This window comes from Anoplolepis gracilipes, chromosome 4, assembly GCF_047496725.1.
Source record: "Anoplolepis gracilipes chromosome 4, ASM4749672v1, whole genome shotgun sequence".
Classification (NCBI taxonomy): Eukaryota; Metazoa; Arthropoda; class Insecta; order Hymenoptera; family Formicidae; genus Anoplolepis; species Anoplolepis gracilipes.
The window spans coordinates 14,874,570-14,889,489 of record NC_132973.1 but is presented as its reverse complement, the minus strand read 5'-3'; the positions used below and the strand labels follow the sequence as shown (position 1 = coordinate 14,889,489).

General features: G+C 32.5%; 1 protein-coding gene across 4 annotated transcripts in view; it reads left to right on the top strand.

Moving 5' to 3' along the window:
- Scgdelta (sarcoglycan delta) overlaps positions 1–9,682 on the top strand; it is a 201,459-nt gene extending 191,777 nt beyond the window's left edge. For all 4 annotated transcript variants that reach the window (XM_072890326.1, XM_072890327.1, XM_072890329.1 and 1 more), the window contains one exon: positions 7,353–9,682. In XM_072890326.1, the coding sequence (XP_072746427.1) occupies positions 7,353–7,713 (361 nt within the window). In that variant the 3' untranslated portion in view covers positions 7,714–9,682. The remainder of the gene's footprint in view (positions 1–7,352) is intronic.
- Positions 9,683–14,920: the final 5,238 nt, after the last annotated feature.

Below are 14,920 nucleotides of genomic sequence, written 5' to 3'. Positions count from 1 at the left end.
ACTTTTTCTGACAAATCGTATGAGAAATAAATTTTATGACTCAAAAATGGAATACATGCAGAAAATAGTGCACCAAACAGACAAATTAATAATAAAATAAACAATAAAACGCCGAGCAAGTGCGACTGATCGATCATTCTTATTCGAATAATAACGTATTGTAAGTTGTTGTAACAGAGTTTCGTTTCTTTGCGAAAGAGTCGTTTCCCGTTGGAAATGGCGATTCTTTTTCATCCACAACTCCGATTATCACATCTTCGACCTAAGAAAGAATAGAATCCTTAAATTCTTCCCTCTTTCACTCGTCTTTGTTTTCATCTCTTACCAGACACCATCTCAGTGTATTACAACGAACAATCGAGGTCTACGAATGGTAGGATCGGAAGAAAGAGGATAGAAAAATGACAGAAAAGGGTAGGGGAGAATAGGACGAAGTTGTACCGCCACATCGGTTATTGATAGCGCCAGCCAATTTACAGACGGATTTACGATTACAATAAAACTTTGCTCGCGTGGAAAATTATATTCATAGGATTGGATTTGCGCCAGATATGAAATACCGCGAATCCTACGAGTTCTCGAAGAGGTAGGTGGCAGAAGGGGGACAGAGGAGTTAGGGGCGGCTGTGAGAGAATAAGGTGGCGGAGTGAAGCGGTAAAAGAGCAGCTTCGTGAAGAACGAGAGGAGAAACGGATGAGCATGGACCGTCTTTCTCCTTCACGGGAAAGAATCGATTATTGCGCAAGTTCGACTTTGCGTTGTGGGAGTCAATACAGGTATTACTCTGTTGCCGGAATACTTGGATATAATACGATAGTTTACGAGCACACAGAGATTTACAGTGTAATCCGTGTCATTATTGGAACGTAATGCATTGAAATTGAAATACGCGAATTTGTTGCGGCTCATCGAACAATAATTATATCATTACTGTCGCATTTGCATTTTATATATCGCAGAATTAAGTAAAAGCGTTGAATTATTTGTTAAACACTTATGCTACAAACATAAAAGTGTACTTACGTAATCTTTGCATAAAAATAGAATATTTTTGACATTTATCGTTTAATGTAATATTATAAGTGTTTTTAAATATTATATAAATATCGAATTAAAATACTTATTATATGTATTTAAAAAAATAAACGATAAATTTAAAATATGTATATATTTGTTAAATATTAAAATATAAATAAATACAAAAATATTAAATATTGTAACTTAGAATCAAAATATAATAAAAAATAAAATATAATTCGTTAAATATGTTGCATGTACACCGAAAGTTATTTAATCAACTCCGAATATTTTATAATTAGTTAAATACTTTTATGTCATAAAGTAAATTTTGGAATTTCTTTAACTAGGTAAAACATTAATATAAAGTAAAATATTTACAGTCAACATTTATTCATTCCCAATTACGTGTGATGTTGTTTGATATAAGAAACGGTCGTAGAAAATAATAACGACGACGTGTTAAAAATATTGATTTATAAATCAACAGACAAAAGCTTGCAACAGGTAATCTGAAAGAAGCTTTTTCTGAGCCAGTTACTTCTTATCAAATCCAATCCGCTATGATTAATAAAAACCAGCAAAAGATGAGATCGGGAGATTCAAACAAATAATGAGCCTCGAGAATAATTAGTACCTATCAGTATACATTTTTCATGTTCTTTAATTATTTCAATATCGATATATTGTTACGATATTGTCAATATGCTGTCAAAATAAATTTTAATATATACATTTCAAATCAAGAAATTATTTCAATATCAAATATTGTAATATAATTGACTTCAATATAAAATAGAAATTGTGATTATTAATTTTAAAGATAAAAAATAATCTATATAAAAATGTTTTCTGTTTTGATAAAATATTCATCTCACACATCATTTTATCTCAAATGACAAAATCAAGTTGTCAATGAACATGACTAAATAGGTTGTGTAAGATTGGATTGTAGTGCATAAATTAATATAATTAATAATTATTAACACATTTAACATATTTTTAAATGAATAACTTAATTAAAATATGTGATTGTGAAATATTTTTGTTCTTTTTTTATGCGCGTATGTTGAGAAAATATCTGATTATATAATGAAAATATTTGGTTTGCCATCTGTTGAGTATTAATTTATATAATATTCAACTCTAAAAGAGAAAGACAATATATACATATACACATATATATGTATATAAAAAAATAAAAAATGCGAATAAATATAAAATTTATTTAAAAATATTTAAAAAAGAAAAGAAGATAAAAGATAAAAGATGTAATTTAATTATTAACAATTTTTTCTACTATGTTCTATATATGTATATTAAATTACTTTTATCTCTTATATAAACGTAATATTTATCTTCTCCACACAATCAATCCATGTATTATAAATATTATAAAATATTTTCTTATAATAAAGGCAACATATTAATAATTTTATTTGTACGTCTTTAGCTTTTATTTTATTTTCTTTTTTTACTTTTATTTATGTATAAAGTACTTGGCCAAAAGTACAAGAAAAATATAACAAATAATATATCTTTTTACCAAGTTTAAAGACAATTTCTATATATTTTATGAAAAATATTCTATTATTTTTAATTTGTCACTTTTTTTTACCGATTATACTCCCTGGGGTTGTATAAAATACTTTTGATCTTTTTCTATTTATATTTCCAAGTTTAAATTTTCTATTTTAATAAGTGATTTGTGCATCTCTTATAATTACTATATTCTATTGCATACATATAATAAAATCTGCCACTAAAATATGTCGGGAAATGACAAGTCCGTTACATGAATAACAAACTCAATTTCGTGAGCTTTATATATTTGCATTGTTGTATGCATATTAATTTTGGAAAATGTATATACTTCTCAAAATTAAATTTTCTCTTTTAAAGTAATAAATCTTTGAGATTATATTTCTATTTATAATATTTTTTACATAGATTAAAATAAAAAATAATTAAAGCATTGATACAATGCACAGCAGTAGAATATTAAATGCGAATGTTAATTTGTAAAATACAAGTATACTTAAATTATAACATGTTTAAAATAATTTTTTTTTTAAATGATTATTGTACACATATAAAAAATAATTATATAAAAAATTTTTTTATAGATATGAAATTTGTAAAATACATATATATATTTTATAAATTTTATAAAATTTTATAAAAAGGTCTAATTTTTGTATAAATATAATTTAAATAACTCCAAATTTGCATCATATTTGATAAATAAATAAATAATATAACGCGCTCGAGAGTTAAATATTTTTTTAAATATCTTCATCAATATTCATAAATAAAAATATTTTATATGCATTATATACATATCACACACGCAATAATAAAATAGCACATAATACTTTACGTATCCTCCTAAGAAATGAACAGTGAACTCCTGTGAATGTAATAAATAAAGAATAAATAGACAATAAATTACTCACTTTACGCTTGCTCTGCCATTGTCTCGTCAGGCCTCTCATCCTTCTTGTTCTGTTGTTGCTATTTCTCCATGACACATTCACTCGAAAACGCAGTTAATAACGGTCGAGCGTATCCTCAACAAAAACGCACGATATTACGATCGCACAGATTCGTGATATTGATTACACACGACGCGCACTTTATTATATTACGACAGAAAAATAATACGAAAGAAATACGATCGTACAATACTACAATCCATTCGATACTCGCGGTTGATTGTAAATAAACACACTGAGCAAAGTCCGTGGACTGAATGGCGGAAAGAACTCGGCGGGAAGAATCCGGTGGATCAGATAACTTCACGCGTCATGATACGTCACGATACGTCACGACACGCTATGACGTTTTATAGCCGCCGCGTCGCGACGATATTAATCTATCCTCTTTAACGATATATATACCTTTATATACCTTTGTGCCTTTTCCTTTAAATAATAAGTAGAATACACTCGCATTTCACAGAGGCTAATTAGTATCTCATCTTTTAGCCTCAATTAATGAATAATATACAAGAGTTAAGATAAATAATAAATATTCATGTAATATTTCTGGAAATATGATAGTTGTTTTGCCGACTGTTTGTGATAGATTTTCGATGCATAATATGTATGAAATATGCATTTTAACAAATTACTGATATAAATTACTAACGAATTTACATTATGTGTAATTGATAAAGGTTCTTAATTAATAACTTAGTAATTAAACGCGTTCTGACGTTACTAACTTGAAATATCGATTCGTTTCGTACTCGCGGTCATTCAATAATGATGGAGATATGATATCAACACATAATAATCATTTAAATTTAAATAATTGTATAGTTACTAATGAACGATAGCGTCGACTTCCAGTATCTCTCGCGTCTCGAAGGACACTGTAAGCTGAGCGACCTCTGTAACGCTGTAGACGGTATGGCCCGCATACCACAGTTACGTAGCACGTACGTCTCGCGCGGATTGAATTACAAGGTCATAAACAAAGCATGCTTAATACACGAGCGCGTTATACATCGTGTAACAATTATTTTGTTGCCACATTATGAAATATTTAACACGTTTTATAAAATAGATCAATACGACACTTTATATTAAAATATTCAATTCGATGATTTTTGCATTACTACGCTTTCTTAACTCAGATATAATATACAAATTACAATTAAATAAGCAATTAAATAATTAAATAATTAAAGCAAAGTTTAAAGCACGAAGTTTATTCGAATGTATCTCCAAGCATTATTAAAGAAACAATCGTCACTTATTAATATCATTAAAAAAATACGAGTTTTAATATGTTTTTAAGACCACACACAATTTGAATTTATGCGCACATATATTATATAATTTAAAATAAATATGCAAATTAATTACGAAATTAGTTACGCGCATGTATACTTATTATTATTAAACAGCGTTATAATTCTATATATTATTATAATCTAATGTTATAAATAATTTATGTTGTTACTCGTTTTGAAATCAAATCGTTCTATAAGCTATATCAGTATATATAATTTTCTATCGCCTTTCTATTGATTAAAACAATTCAAGAATAAAATTAACAATTTTATTTGATATTGTGCAATTAATAATCATTTAAATAATTGTATATTACTAGATAAATATAAAGAATGTAGCGTTTGTTTCTTAGTATTTTGCAATTTTTCAGTACTTCTTGCAATCGCATTTTGATTGCGGGCATCTCACACTATCTTTCTTTAAGGTTCGTTCAAATGACAAAGCAATTGTATGTAAATAAAATAATATATAAAAACCATATTGTCACAGTTTTTAATATCTATGAGATACTAATTTTTGAATGTGTATTCTATCTGTATATATACTCTGTTTTTCTATCATTCTGACCATAATATTTCATTTTCTAGAGTGTTTTAAATTAACATTAATTTTTTTCATAAATTTACTTCATCCGGTTAAAAATATATCCTTTTTAATAAAATATAATATAATAGGAAAGATAATATATAATAAAACAAATGCGTTGAATATCGTATAACAATTATTTTATTGCCACTACGAAATATTTAATGCATTATAAAATAGATTTATACAAAACTTTTTCTTATTTAAATCACTTAGTTCCATCATGTGTTCTTAATTTGACAATGAGCAAATTACACATTATTAATAAAGTTAAATTAATGGATAATTAAAAAAGAAATGTGATAGTGTCTGAAAATGTACGATTAAAATTTAATATTTTAAGCAATTTTGCAAACGTATATATTATATAAAATATATAACTATTGAATATATATATTACTAAAATTTAACATTTTATGCAATACATTTTAAATATATATATTACTTACAAGTATTATTAATAAACAATCAATTATGTTTTTTATTACTTGAATTATTTAATTCAGCTATTAGTATTATTCTATGTTTTTAATCTAAAAATTGCGAGCAAATTATTTTTGAATCAAACATGTTTGGAAGGTTCAGAATGTGATGCGAAATACATTCTAATATAAGCATTAAAAAATAATTATTACTATAAATATTGTAATAAAACAATAATTTATATAATTCTCTATTGGTTTAATTTTTACTTTAATAAATAAATATTGCTTTAAAAATACCTGCTTTAGCAAATAGTTGTAATAATTAATTATTCTAATAATCGTTAATTGTTTATAGAGAATGACCACATTCTCTTTTAATATTTATCGCGATCGCATTTTGATAGCTAATACGACGATATACACACGGACCAATTAAAGTTACATGGACCAAATATCGTTACCTAGTTACCTCTAGCAGAAAATTAATATTTATTATTATTTTTTTTATTTATAACATTTTGGAAATTAAAATGTTTGAGTTTAATAAATTAAAAATTGTAATTAAATTAAATCAAGTATAAATGAAATTAAAATTCAGGATAATAAATATTACTTATATACATATATATATTGATGTGTGTGTGTAAAAATAAAAAAATTATTTGAATAAGTCAAGAAAAAGAGATTAAGTTTTTGATAATAATTAATTTTTTTATACTTTTTTTACTTAATTTATATTAATATATTTTTCACATAAAATATTAAATATCTATTTATAATTCTTCTTAATCATCTTAGCGTAATCCCCAAATTATTTCTATGATTCTATCTCTAAAATTGCGTAAATCTCTGATTTTTACACATCGTCAGTCTCTGCTTTTTACACAATATTTTCACGGATTCCAATAAGAAAACTCGCCTAAACCTTCGTTGAACGAGGTTAATTGCGTTTTATGGTTGGCCGAGTATAAATCTGTGAGCCTCCAACGTAACGGTTGAGGCAAGTTTTCTTATGAGGACACGTGAAAAATGTTATGTATTGTAGTTAGTGTGAAAATCAGAGATTTAAGTTTAGGAATATAATCATAAAAACAATTGTGGGAATTAAGCTAGATATTCTGGATCGAAGAAAGTAGAAATTAAAGTGTTGAAATTTTCATTACGACATGTGCCACGCTGTCGATAGGACACATATCAAAATTTACTGAATAGGTAATAAAATTGTCAACAAATAATAAAATTGTTTGAGTTGTTGATTATTACTAAAAAAATCATACCAATATTTAGTTTATATTATTTATAAAAATAGATCCCACGATTTATTCTCAGATACATTCACTCTGTATATATATGTGTGTAATATACATAATATAAAAAATCAAATGTTGATACACACACACACACACACTCGTATATATACAATATATGTATATAAGAAAAAAAATTGCAGAAAATATAATAAATTGATTAACTCAAATATTTTTTCATTAGTATTCACGAAACAATTTTGCTTGCTATGTTGTAGACTCGAATCAGCGACGAGATCATTAAAGATTAGTGCTCCTCAGCGAGCTGTGATCGAGTCCTGGGCGAGCGAGATTTCGGCATCCTGCCTGACAGATTTGAAACTACAAAGCGTTCACGGAGCCATCCGACTCGACGCCAAATCAGTCTATATGAAGGGCCTGAAGACAGCGATGCCAGTGCAAGGACACTTGTCCAGAGAACAGCAACAGCAGCAACAGCAACAGCACACCGGTAGAGCCTCATCTACTCATCAAGGGCAGAGGGAAACGACCATTTATCAGCTGTGTGCTTGCGCAAGCGGCAAGCTCTTTCTCGCCAGACCGGAAGCCAGTTGTCAGGCCGACAAGACAATTTGCTAATACGAAACGGCTCGACAGTCCTGAGTATCACGAAAACACAGAATGATTTGTTATAAATCGCGATAAACTATGTGACTCGGTGATCCTGGCGACAGAAAATGTAAAAGAAAAAGCAAGACGCATTGCGATCGGCCAATCGGCATGATCGGGGACGAGGCCTTCATTGGAACATTGCAAACGATATCAAACGAATCTATCACGCGTCAAATGGACGGAAATATCGAGTGCGACGTATTAGAAATCATGATGAGAGATTGAGAGAGAAAGAGAGAGAATACGCTAAATACGGATAGTCGGAGCTAATTAATTATTCCCAGCATGCGCTATTTTTCGATGAACACGGCGTATGCCCAATACGCCTTTAAGTGCCGGGCGCTTTTTGGGAATTTCCAATTTATTTAGGGCCTAATCTGGACGCTGACAAGCGTCGCCCCTCAAGTAAATGTCAATTAACTAAAATTGCATTGCGTTGTTCTCGCTTCTTTTTCTTTTTTTGATTTTGCAATTTAACGTCACTCACGTTTAATTGAGTTGCCGTATAAGAGCGTTGTTGCGATTTTAATTTCGCGGTTAAGGCATACGTCAATCTTTTCCAATCACCGGGAGTTTCACGGCGCCAATCTTCGTTGGTGAAACATCCAGCCGATTTAGCGGCGAAGCGCGCGAACAAGCGGTGTTTTCTCCGCAATCCGGAAGAGAGAACATGCCCGTCGTGCGGATACAAAAGAAATTCTCGCGAGATCTTGACCGCCAACCGGAAAAATTCTCTCTCGAATTCGCGGACATTTGAAAAATTCTCTCTGAAAAATATCTTCAAGCAGCATTCACCGAGTTCTTTCCTTTAACTTTTTCTCGCGCCAGCGCCGTCGGTCAATGCGACATGCCTTCTGAAGTTCTTGTGTTGCGGAAGATTCGCATATTTCTTCGCGGCATGCTTGCTTGTTTGGCGCTCTGGATTCGGCTCGAACTTGTATATTTCTCCCGGTAGGACGTCGCTCGTCCGGAAGCCCTTGAATTGTCCATCGAGGATCCGTCGACCGGGAGAATCCCGGTGGTACCGTGAATAGATCCTATATTAACTATGTGTACGTAGCACTGTCGTCGACACTACTCCGCAATGCGCATCTCGTACCGTATTCTCATCTCAATTTTGACTTTTGGCAACTGTAAGGTTTCTATTCGAGAAGCAAAGCGAATTAAAATTTCTTACACGCAAATCTTAAAAGATGTAAAAATCAGGCGATCGTGCGTCTAATACTAAATTAAATGCAAACATTAACTGCTCGAAATAGTATTAAACGTGATGCTCTAAATACAGCACTAAATAAAAATGCGAACAATTAAAGATGGGAATTCGGAACGTCGTGCGTCGAAGTGAAAACGCGCGATTGTTATTAGGCGGCGCCCGGTAAATCGACGACCTCTCCATCTCCCTTTTGTTCCCATCTCTTCAGGTAGCACCTTTGTCAGCCTTTTTCGTTCGATACTTTATACTCTGTGTACCGAGAGTATACGTCTCGCGCAGCGAAACCACTTGTAGGCAAATCGTTCGTAGCACCTCTCCCTCCCACTACGAGTTTCCGCTCTCGCTCAGCGCTGGGTGTCACGCGGGACCCTTTCAGGGAGATTACTCCTCGCGAAATCGCTTACTTCTAACGCGATGTCTGTTTAACCCGTGCTCCAATACAAAGTAGAACCGTTGTTGTAAGTAGGGCGACGGCTGCATCGGGCTGCGCGTGCCGCCGGAAAAAGCGAGAGAAAGTTAGAAAGAGAAAGAGAAAAAGGGAGAAAAAGAGAGAGAGAGAGAGAGAGAGAGAGAGAGAGAGAGAGAGATGAGTGAGTGAGAGAATGAGACGGTAGTTTCACGCAACCGGATCGGATCGCGATCCAGCTTGTACGCTGTACATCGGCCATGTCCATTTATTTATGTATGTGGCAATAAAGTCGTTATTGTTACTATTATTATTAATTGTTGTATTTAGTTATTGAACATTTTCAATCTATCATACGACGCATACAAATTACTCTTTACAAGATTACATTGGACGACGTTATTATTTTATAAGCCATTAGTCAGATACCGTTGAATAAATAAAATTCCGTCGTCCAATGTGTTATTGATCCATAGTCCCATTAACCTTACTATTCTTCCTTCATTCAGCAGGATGCACTGTCTGTTCCCGAAGGGCGTAATTTTCAATGTGTACAGGTAAATTTGTTTTTTTCATATAACACAAATGGCGAATGTTACATGTATATATATTTCTATATATATATATATATATATATATATATATATACAATATTCAATACATTCTGTAGTTTCCATCAATTATAACTCGTGTAACTAATAACTGCCGTAAGGGTTTTGTTACATTGAACAAAAGCCAAAAGTTTTGCAAGCGCATAATTACAATTAAAAATTTACATCGGCTTTAGTTGAAAAATATAAATGACTCGTTCGATCGCGTCTATTTATTTGTGAAAACGCGGACACAAACATTTTCAAAGCCGCGGCATTTCAAAAATTCAATGACTCTCTATTAAAAACACGGATGCCCTGACTTATTGTTAGTAGCGGTGAAGGTGCAAAAGGAAAATAGAAATTTAAATTAGAGAATAATCTCAAGACTAGTTCGAACAGCTCGCTGCATAATATAGTACATGTCAAGCAAGCTGACAGGTAACAGAGGCAATCTCATCTAGCACCCCCTTAAACAGCTCTGACGGCAAGGTAATTTTCTTGGAATTCGGGATTAAAATTGCATCCAGCGACGGTGGGGAGGCGGATAAAGCGCAGAGTAGTCGAGTAGAGAGAAGAGTTCCGTCGACTGGGGGTTTAAGCGATCTAACGCGTCGTAGGTTGGTGTGAATTAGCAGCGACAGAGAGAAAAAAATACTTGCCAGATGATAAAATGTTGTTCTGATCTTCTTACGACACGTGAAACGAAAGGAAGAAGCGAAGAGAGGAAGATCGGCGATGATACGATTGAGAAAGACGTTTCCGGAAAATTGTGATATAGCTTTTTCTATTACTTTATTATTAAATTATTTTGTCTTTTCGAATTGTGACATAAAAATTATAATTATCACAAAATTTATAAGTAAATAAATTTATCTTTATAAACATTAATCAATTAATAAATAAAATACACATTTCAACTTTGATTATCAAACAATAAATATTGATAAATAAATATGAAATGTATAACTTCAAAAAATATATATATAAATTGCTTCTCCCAAGAGAAACGAGAAAAGGAAACATAATTATTCAAGTATATCCACCATACCGTCCAGACGAGAGTTTCTGTTCATTCATTATACAGAAGATACCTGGGCAAAGTACTTATCTAAGTGACTGCCACTGCTGGTATTCGTACCTTGTACGTACTCGAGGAGCTTGAGCATGCACGACCATACGATATAGGTGGATAGTAACCGGCGGCGGAATAGTGTTGGTGGCAGCGATCCTAACTGTAGAATGGTTTCTGTAAACCGTGAAATTGTTGTGCGGGACATGGATCCGATAAAGCTTTAAATACGAATTAGCCATGCATAACTCACGTACGCGCATTACACGCAACTACGTTCCTTGTCGAATGGAATAATCTATTCAATTTTGATAACACCGATGATACTAAATGATGCAAAATGTGTAATATTTGTAACAAGCAATACTGTTTTTCATAGCATCCTTTGCAGAGAAAATTCTGAATTACGTTATCATAATAACGCTGGGCGTTATGTCGCCGTGTACGGGTTTAACCGTTTGAATGACTGCCATGATAAGATATGCCTTTAGATACATAGGTAGTTTTCAAAAGGCACTCACGCGCGTATGAAGATCGATCGATCGTGATCCGTCAATTTCCGAGTGTCGAGTCTAACAATAAGCTTATTACGCACTCATGTATAGAGTCAGACGTAAACTCACGAGCGCGACTTCGAAGTGAAGGTATATACGTAATGTCGGCAGCCGTAAATCTAATGATTTACACCGGCGGGAGAAAGATAAACGAACGGATTTACCTTGCGCAAGCACAAACTTATACGATGCGACTGAAGTAAACATTCATGAATCTTCGCGGGAATAACTCAATGGCGTTCGCATCGACAAATTCAATCTCCGAGCGTGTCTTAATCTCTCTGCAAATCACTCGATCGAGTTACGTTCTTCAACGATATATAATTAACTTTGCCTTCTTGTTCTTTATTTTTTAAATCCGTCTTTAGCCTGTTACACATTCATTTTTACATCAAGATCGAAAGCGGATGGCTACTAACGAGCACACAGTCAGCTGCGAATAATTTGATTCACGGCGAGAGTTTATTACAGGCAATTCTACGAATGCAACTATGTTTTGCAATTGCGGCGAGTGGTGGTAGTAGCTCCAGTTGACATATTAATTTCTGAAGAGCTTAGTTTGATGCGATCAAAGGCTTTTTGCAGCTGGCATATAGAAGATTTGCGCTGTTAATTCGTTTCGAGGGTTAATCCGCCGATCACGTAAATACACATCACCAGAAAATCAATATTTTTTTCTATGTTCCTTCCGTGATTATTATTTATAACTATTTATTATTATTAATTTATATATATATATACGATAATTCATTAATCGGAAAATCGTCGTCTTCGTCTCCATTAGTATCGTGATTTCGGAAAGGAAACAAATTCTCCGTCAAGAATTCCGACTTTTGATAATGACAGATGAAGAGTGAATACATCTAGGTTTTAGCAAGGGTATAAAAGAGAGAGAGAGTAATTTATTTATTTGATGTCTTTGATCAGGGAAAGAGTCTTCAAAGCACAAGCGTCCTGAACTTTGATCTTATCTATTTATATTCTTGCGGTCGAAAAGTAAAGGACTGTATTTCGAGCTTCTTCAGTAAACATTTACTTGTGCTCAAGAAATATTAACACAACACATTTTAAAATATTTAATTTTTTATCATTAATATTTATTTTGTCTAAACAAGTGTAATATTTTTTTATAAATATTTTAATAATGTTATCTCTCTAATATATATGTAAATATTTTTTTTAATAATTAAAAAATATTTTAGTTAAAATATTTTTAAAAAACACTTTATTAAAAATATTTAACTGTAAATACTTTGTGAATATTATTCTAAAATTAAAAAGTTACATGTTATTTAGTATTATTAAAATAATATCGTGTTAATAATTATTTGCAAGATATGGCTTTCACAATTTTTAAAAAAATCTTCAATATTTTAATATCAATTAAAGTACAACTAGCTCTATTAATAGAAGATTATTTTGCATAATTTATCGTAGCGTTATTAACATCTTTATATAATTAATAGATAAGAATAGCAAGGAAGACAGTTGACACTCACGATTAACGTTCTCGGAACACCTGGATTTTGCACTCCCATCATCGTGTGTGAAAGAGGCGTGCGAAAAGTGGCAGGAAAGCGTACACGCGGCAGGGGGTGAACGAGGGAGGGAACGCCGTAATGGCGGCTAAATTCCTGCAACGGCCGGATGCAATTTAATGCCAGTCGTCGTGGCGCTATCATCGCCTCGCTGATGCAATATCTTTCGAGTTTCCGGCGTCTAGTTAGTGCGGAACGAGCTGTTGATAAATCTCTCCCACCTTCAGCATAGCCGTCCCTCCTCTCCACCTACTTGTCCTCCCCCTTCTCCTCTCATCTAACTCCCCGTCCTCGTCCCCGGTTGCGCGGTATGTGAAGGCCATTTCTCCGGAGCGGAATTACATCCCCTAAATTGTAATTTTGTCGGGCACCGCTCTCCAGCAGCACTCGCATTATTTCCCCCTACTATGCTTGTACCTTCCTTTCGTTAAAGAGAGAAAGAGAGAGAGAGAGAGAGAGAAAGAGAGAGTGAAGAAGGGGAGGAAGTTCTTCCTACCCCGTTTAGTCCCAAGTAGGGGCTAACTTGCCGACGTCGTCTTGAACGGCGTCGTATTCCTCGCGTGGCACGTGTCTGCGAGCGAGCATCGATTTCCGGTTACCGTTCAGTGGAGTTTGGGATCCGCGAGTCGTTGAAATGTGACCGCCAAGAAAATTAGATGTAAATTTCACTGTACGCTTCGTGATCGCTCTAACGAGACAAACTGAGGCGGAAATTTTGACAAGGATTTCATTGAATAGGCTTAGCCACGCCTAGTCAATAAGTTCATTAATATGATAAGAGTAAAAATATAATAAAAACGTATCAGAAGAATCGAATGTATTATGTCATCTCGATAGTATAAAATTGAAAGAAATATCGTGCAAAATAAATTGAAATGGACAAAAATAAAATGTCAAGATATTTTACTGCTTTACACAATTTCATTCAAATTAGAAATATCGTCGATACATTTGTTCGAAAAAACTACAGATGTAACAAATATATTTAAGATTATGCAAAAAAATTCGCGAATAAATAGAAATTTAAAGAAAGATTAATTGTAATGTAATGATAATTATTTTCCATAAATTCCATAGATTTTTAAAAGAGGAACGAAAAGAAACGAGACGTATGTCGAGGCTGCGCGCGAAACTTTGAGAAGGGTCGCAAGATTAAACTGATCTTTAAACATTAACGAGCGGAACTTTAACGACGTCGTTATAAAATTAATTATTAAAACCGCTCGATAATCGTCGAGTGCAGAAAGTGGCCTTTATCCCTTTTCAGCCGAACTGCCTTCAGAGGTTGCAGAACAAATTGCATCGAATTATCTTGAAAGTGTCTCTTTTCTTTCTCCCTATAGTTCCCGTGCTATGGCTTTGCTATGAGCCATGTAATTAACATTAAACGAGCCGGCGAGGCAGGAGTTTTCACTTGCGAATTGCGGTGCTCTTCTATTTATGTGTTTCTTTCAAAAATAAATAATTTTTTGAAAAAACAATGGATATAATTAAATGCTGTGTGTTTTGCACAAATTTTTGACACGATGCAATTTTCAGTAAAATATACAAAAAAAAAAGTGTACATAAATACGCACAATAAATTAAATAAAAATAATACAAGTAAAAGCTATTAGTTCAATTGTTACATATGTTATCACAAAAAGCTTTGATTAATATTAGTGCGATAGAGTTTGTAAAAGAAAATACGAAACTTTTATTGATTGAACATTGTATAATGACAATTTCATTTCCATTTAGAAAAATGAAAAAATTTTTTTAAACGATTGTCTACTCTCGATTTAAAACTGATATGTCAGTT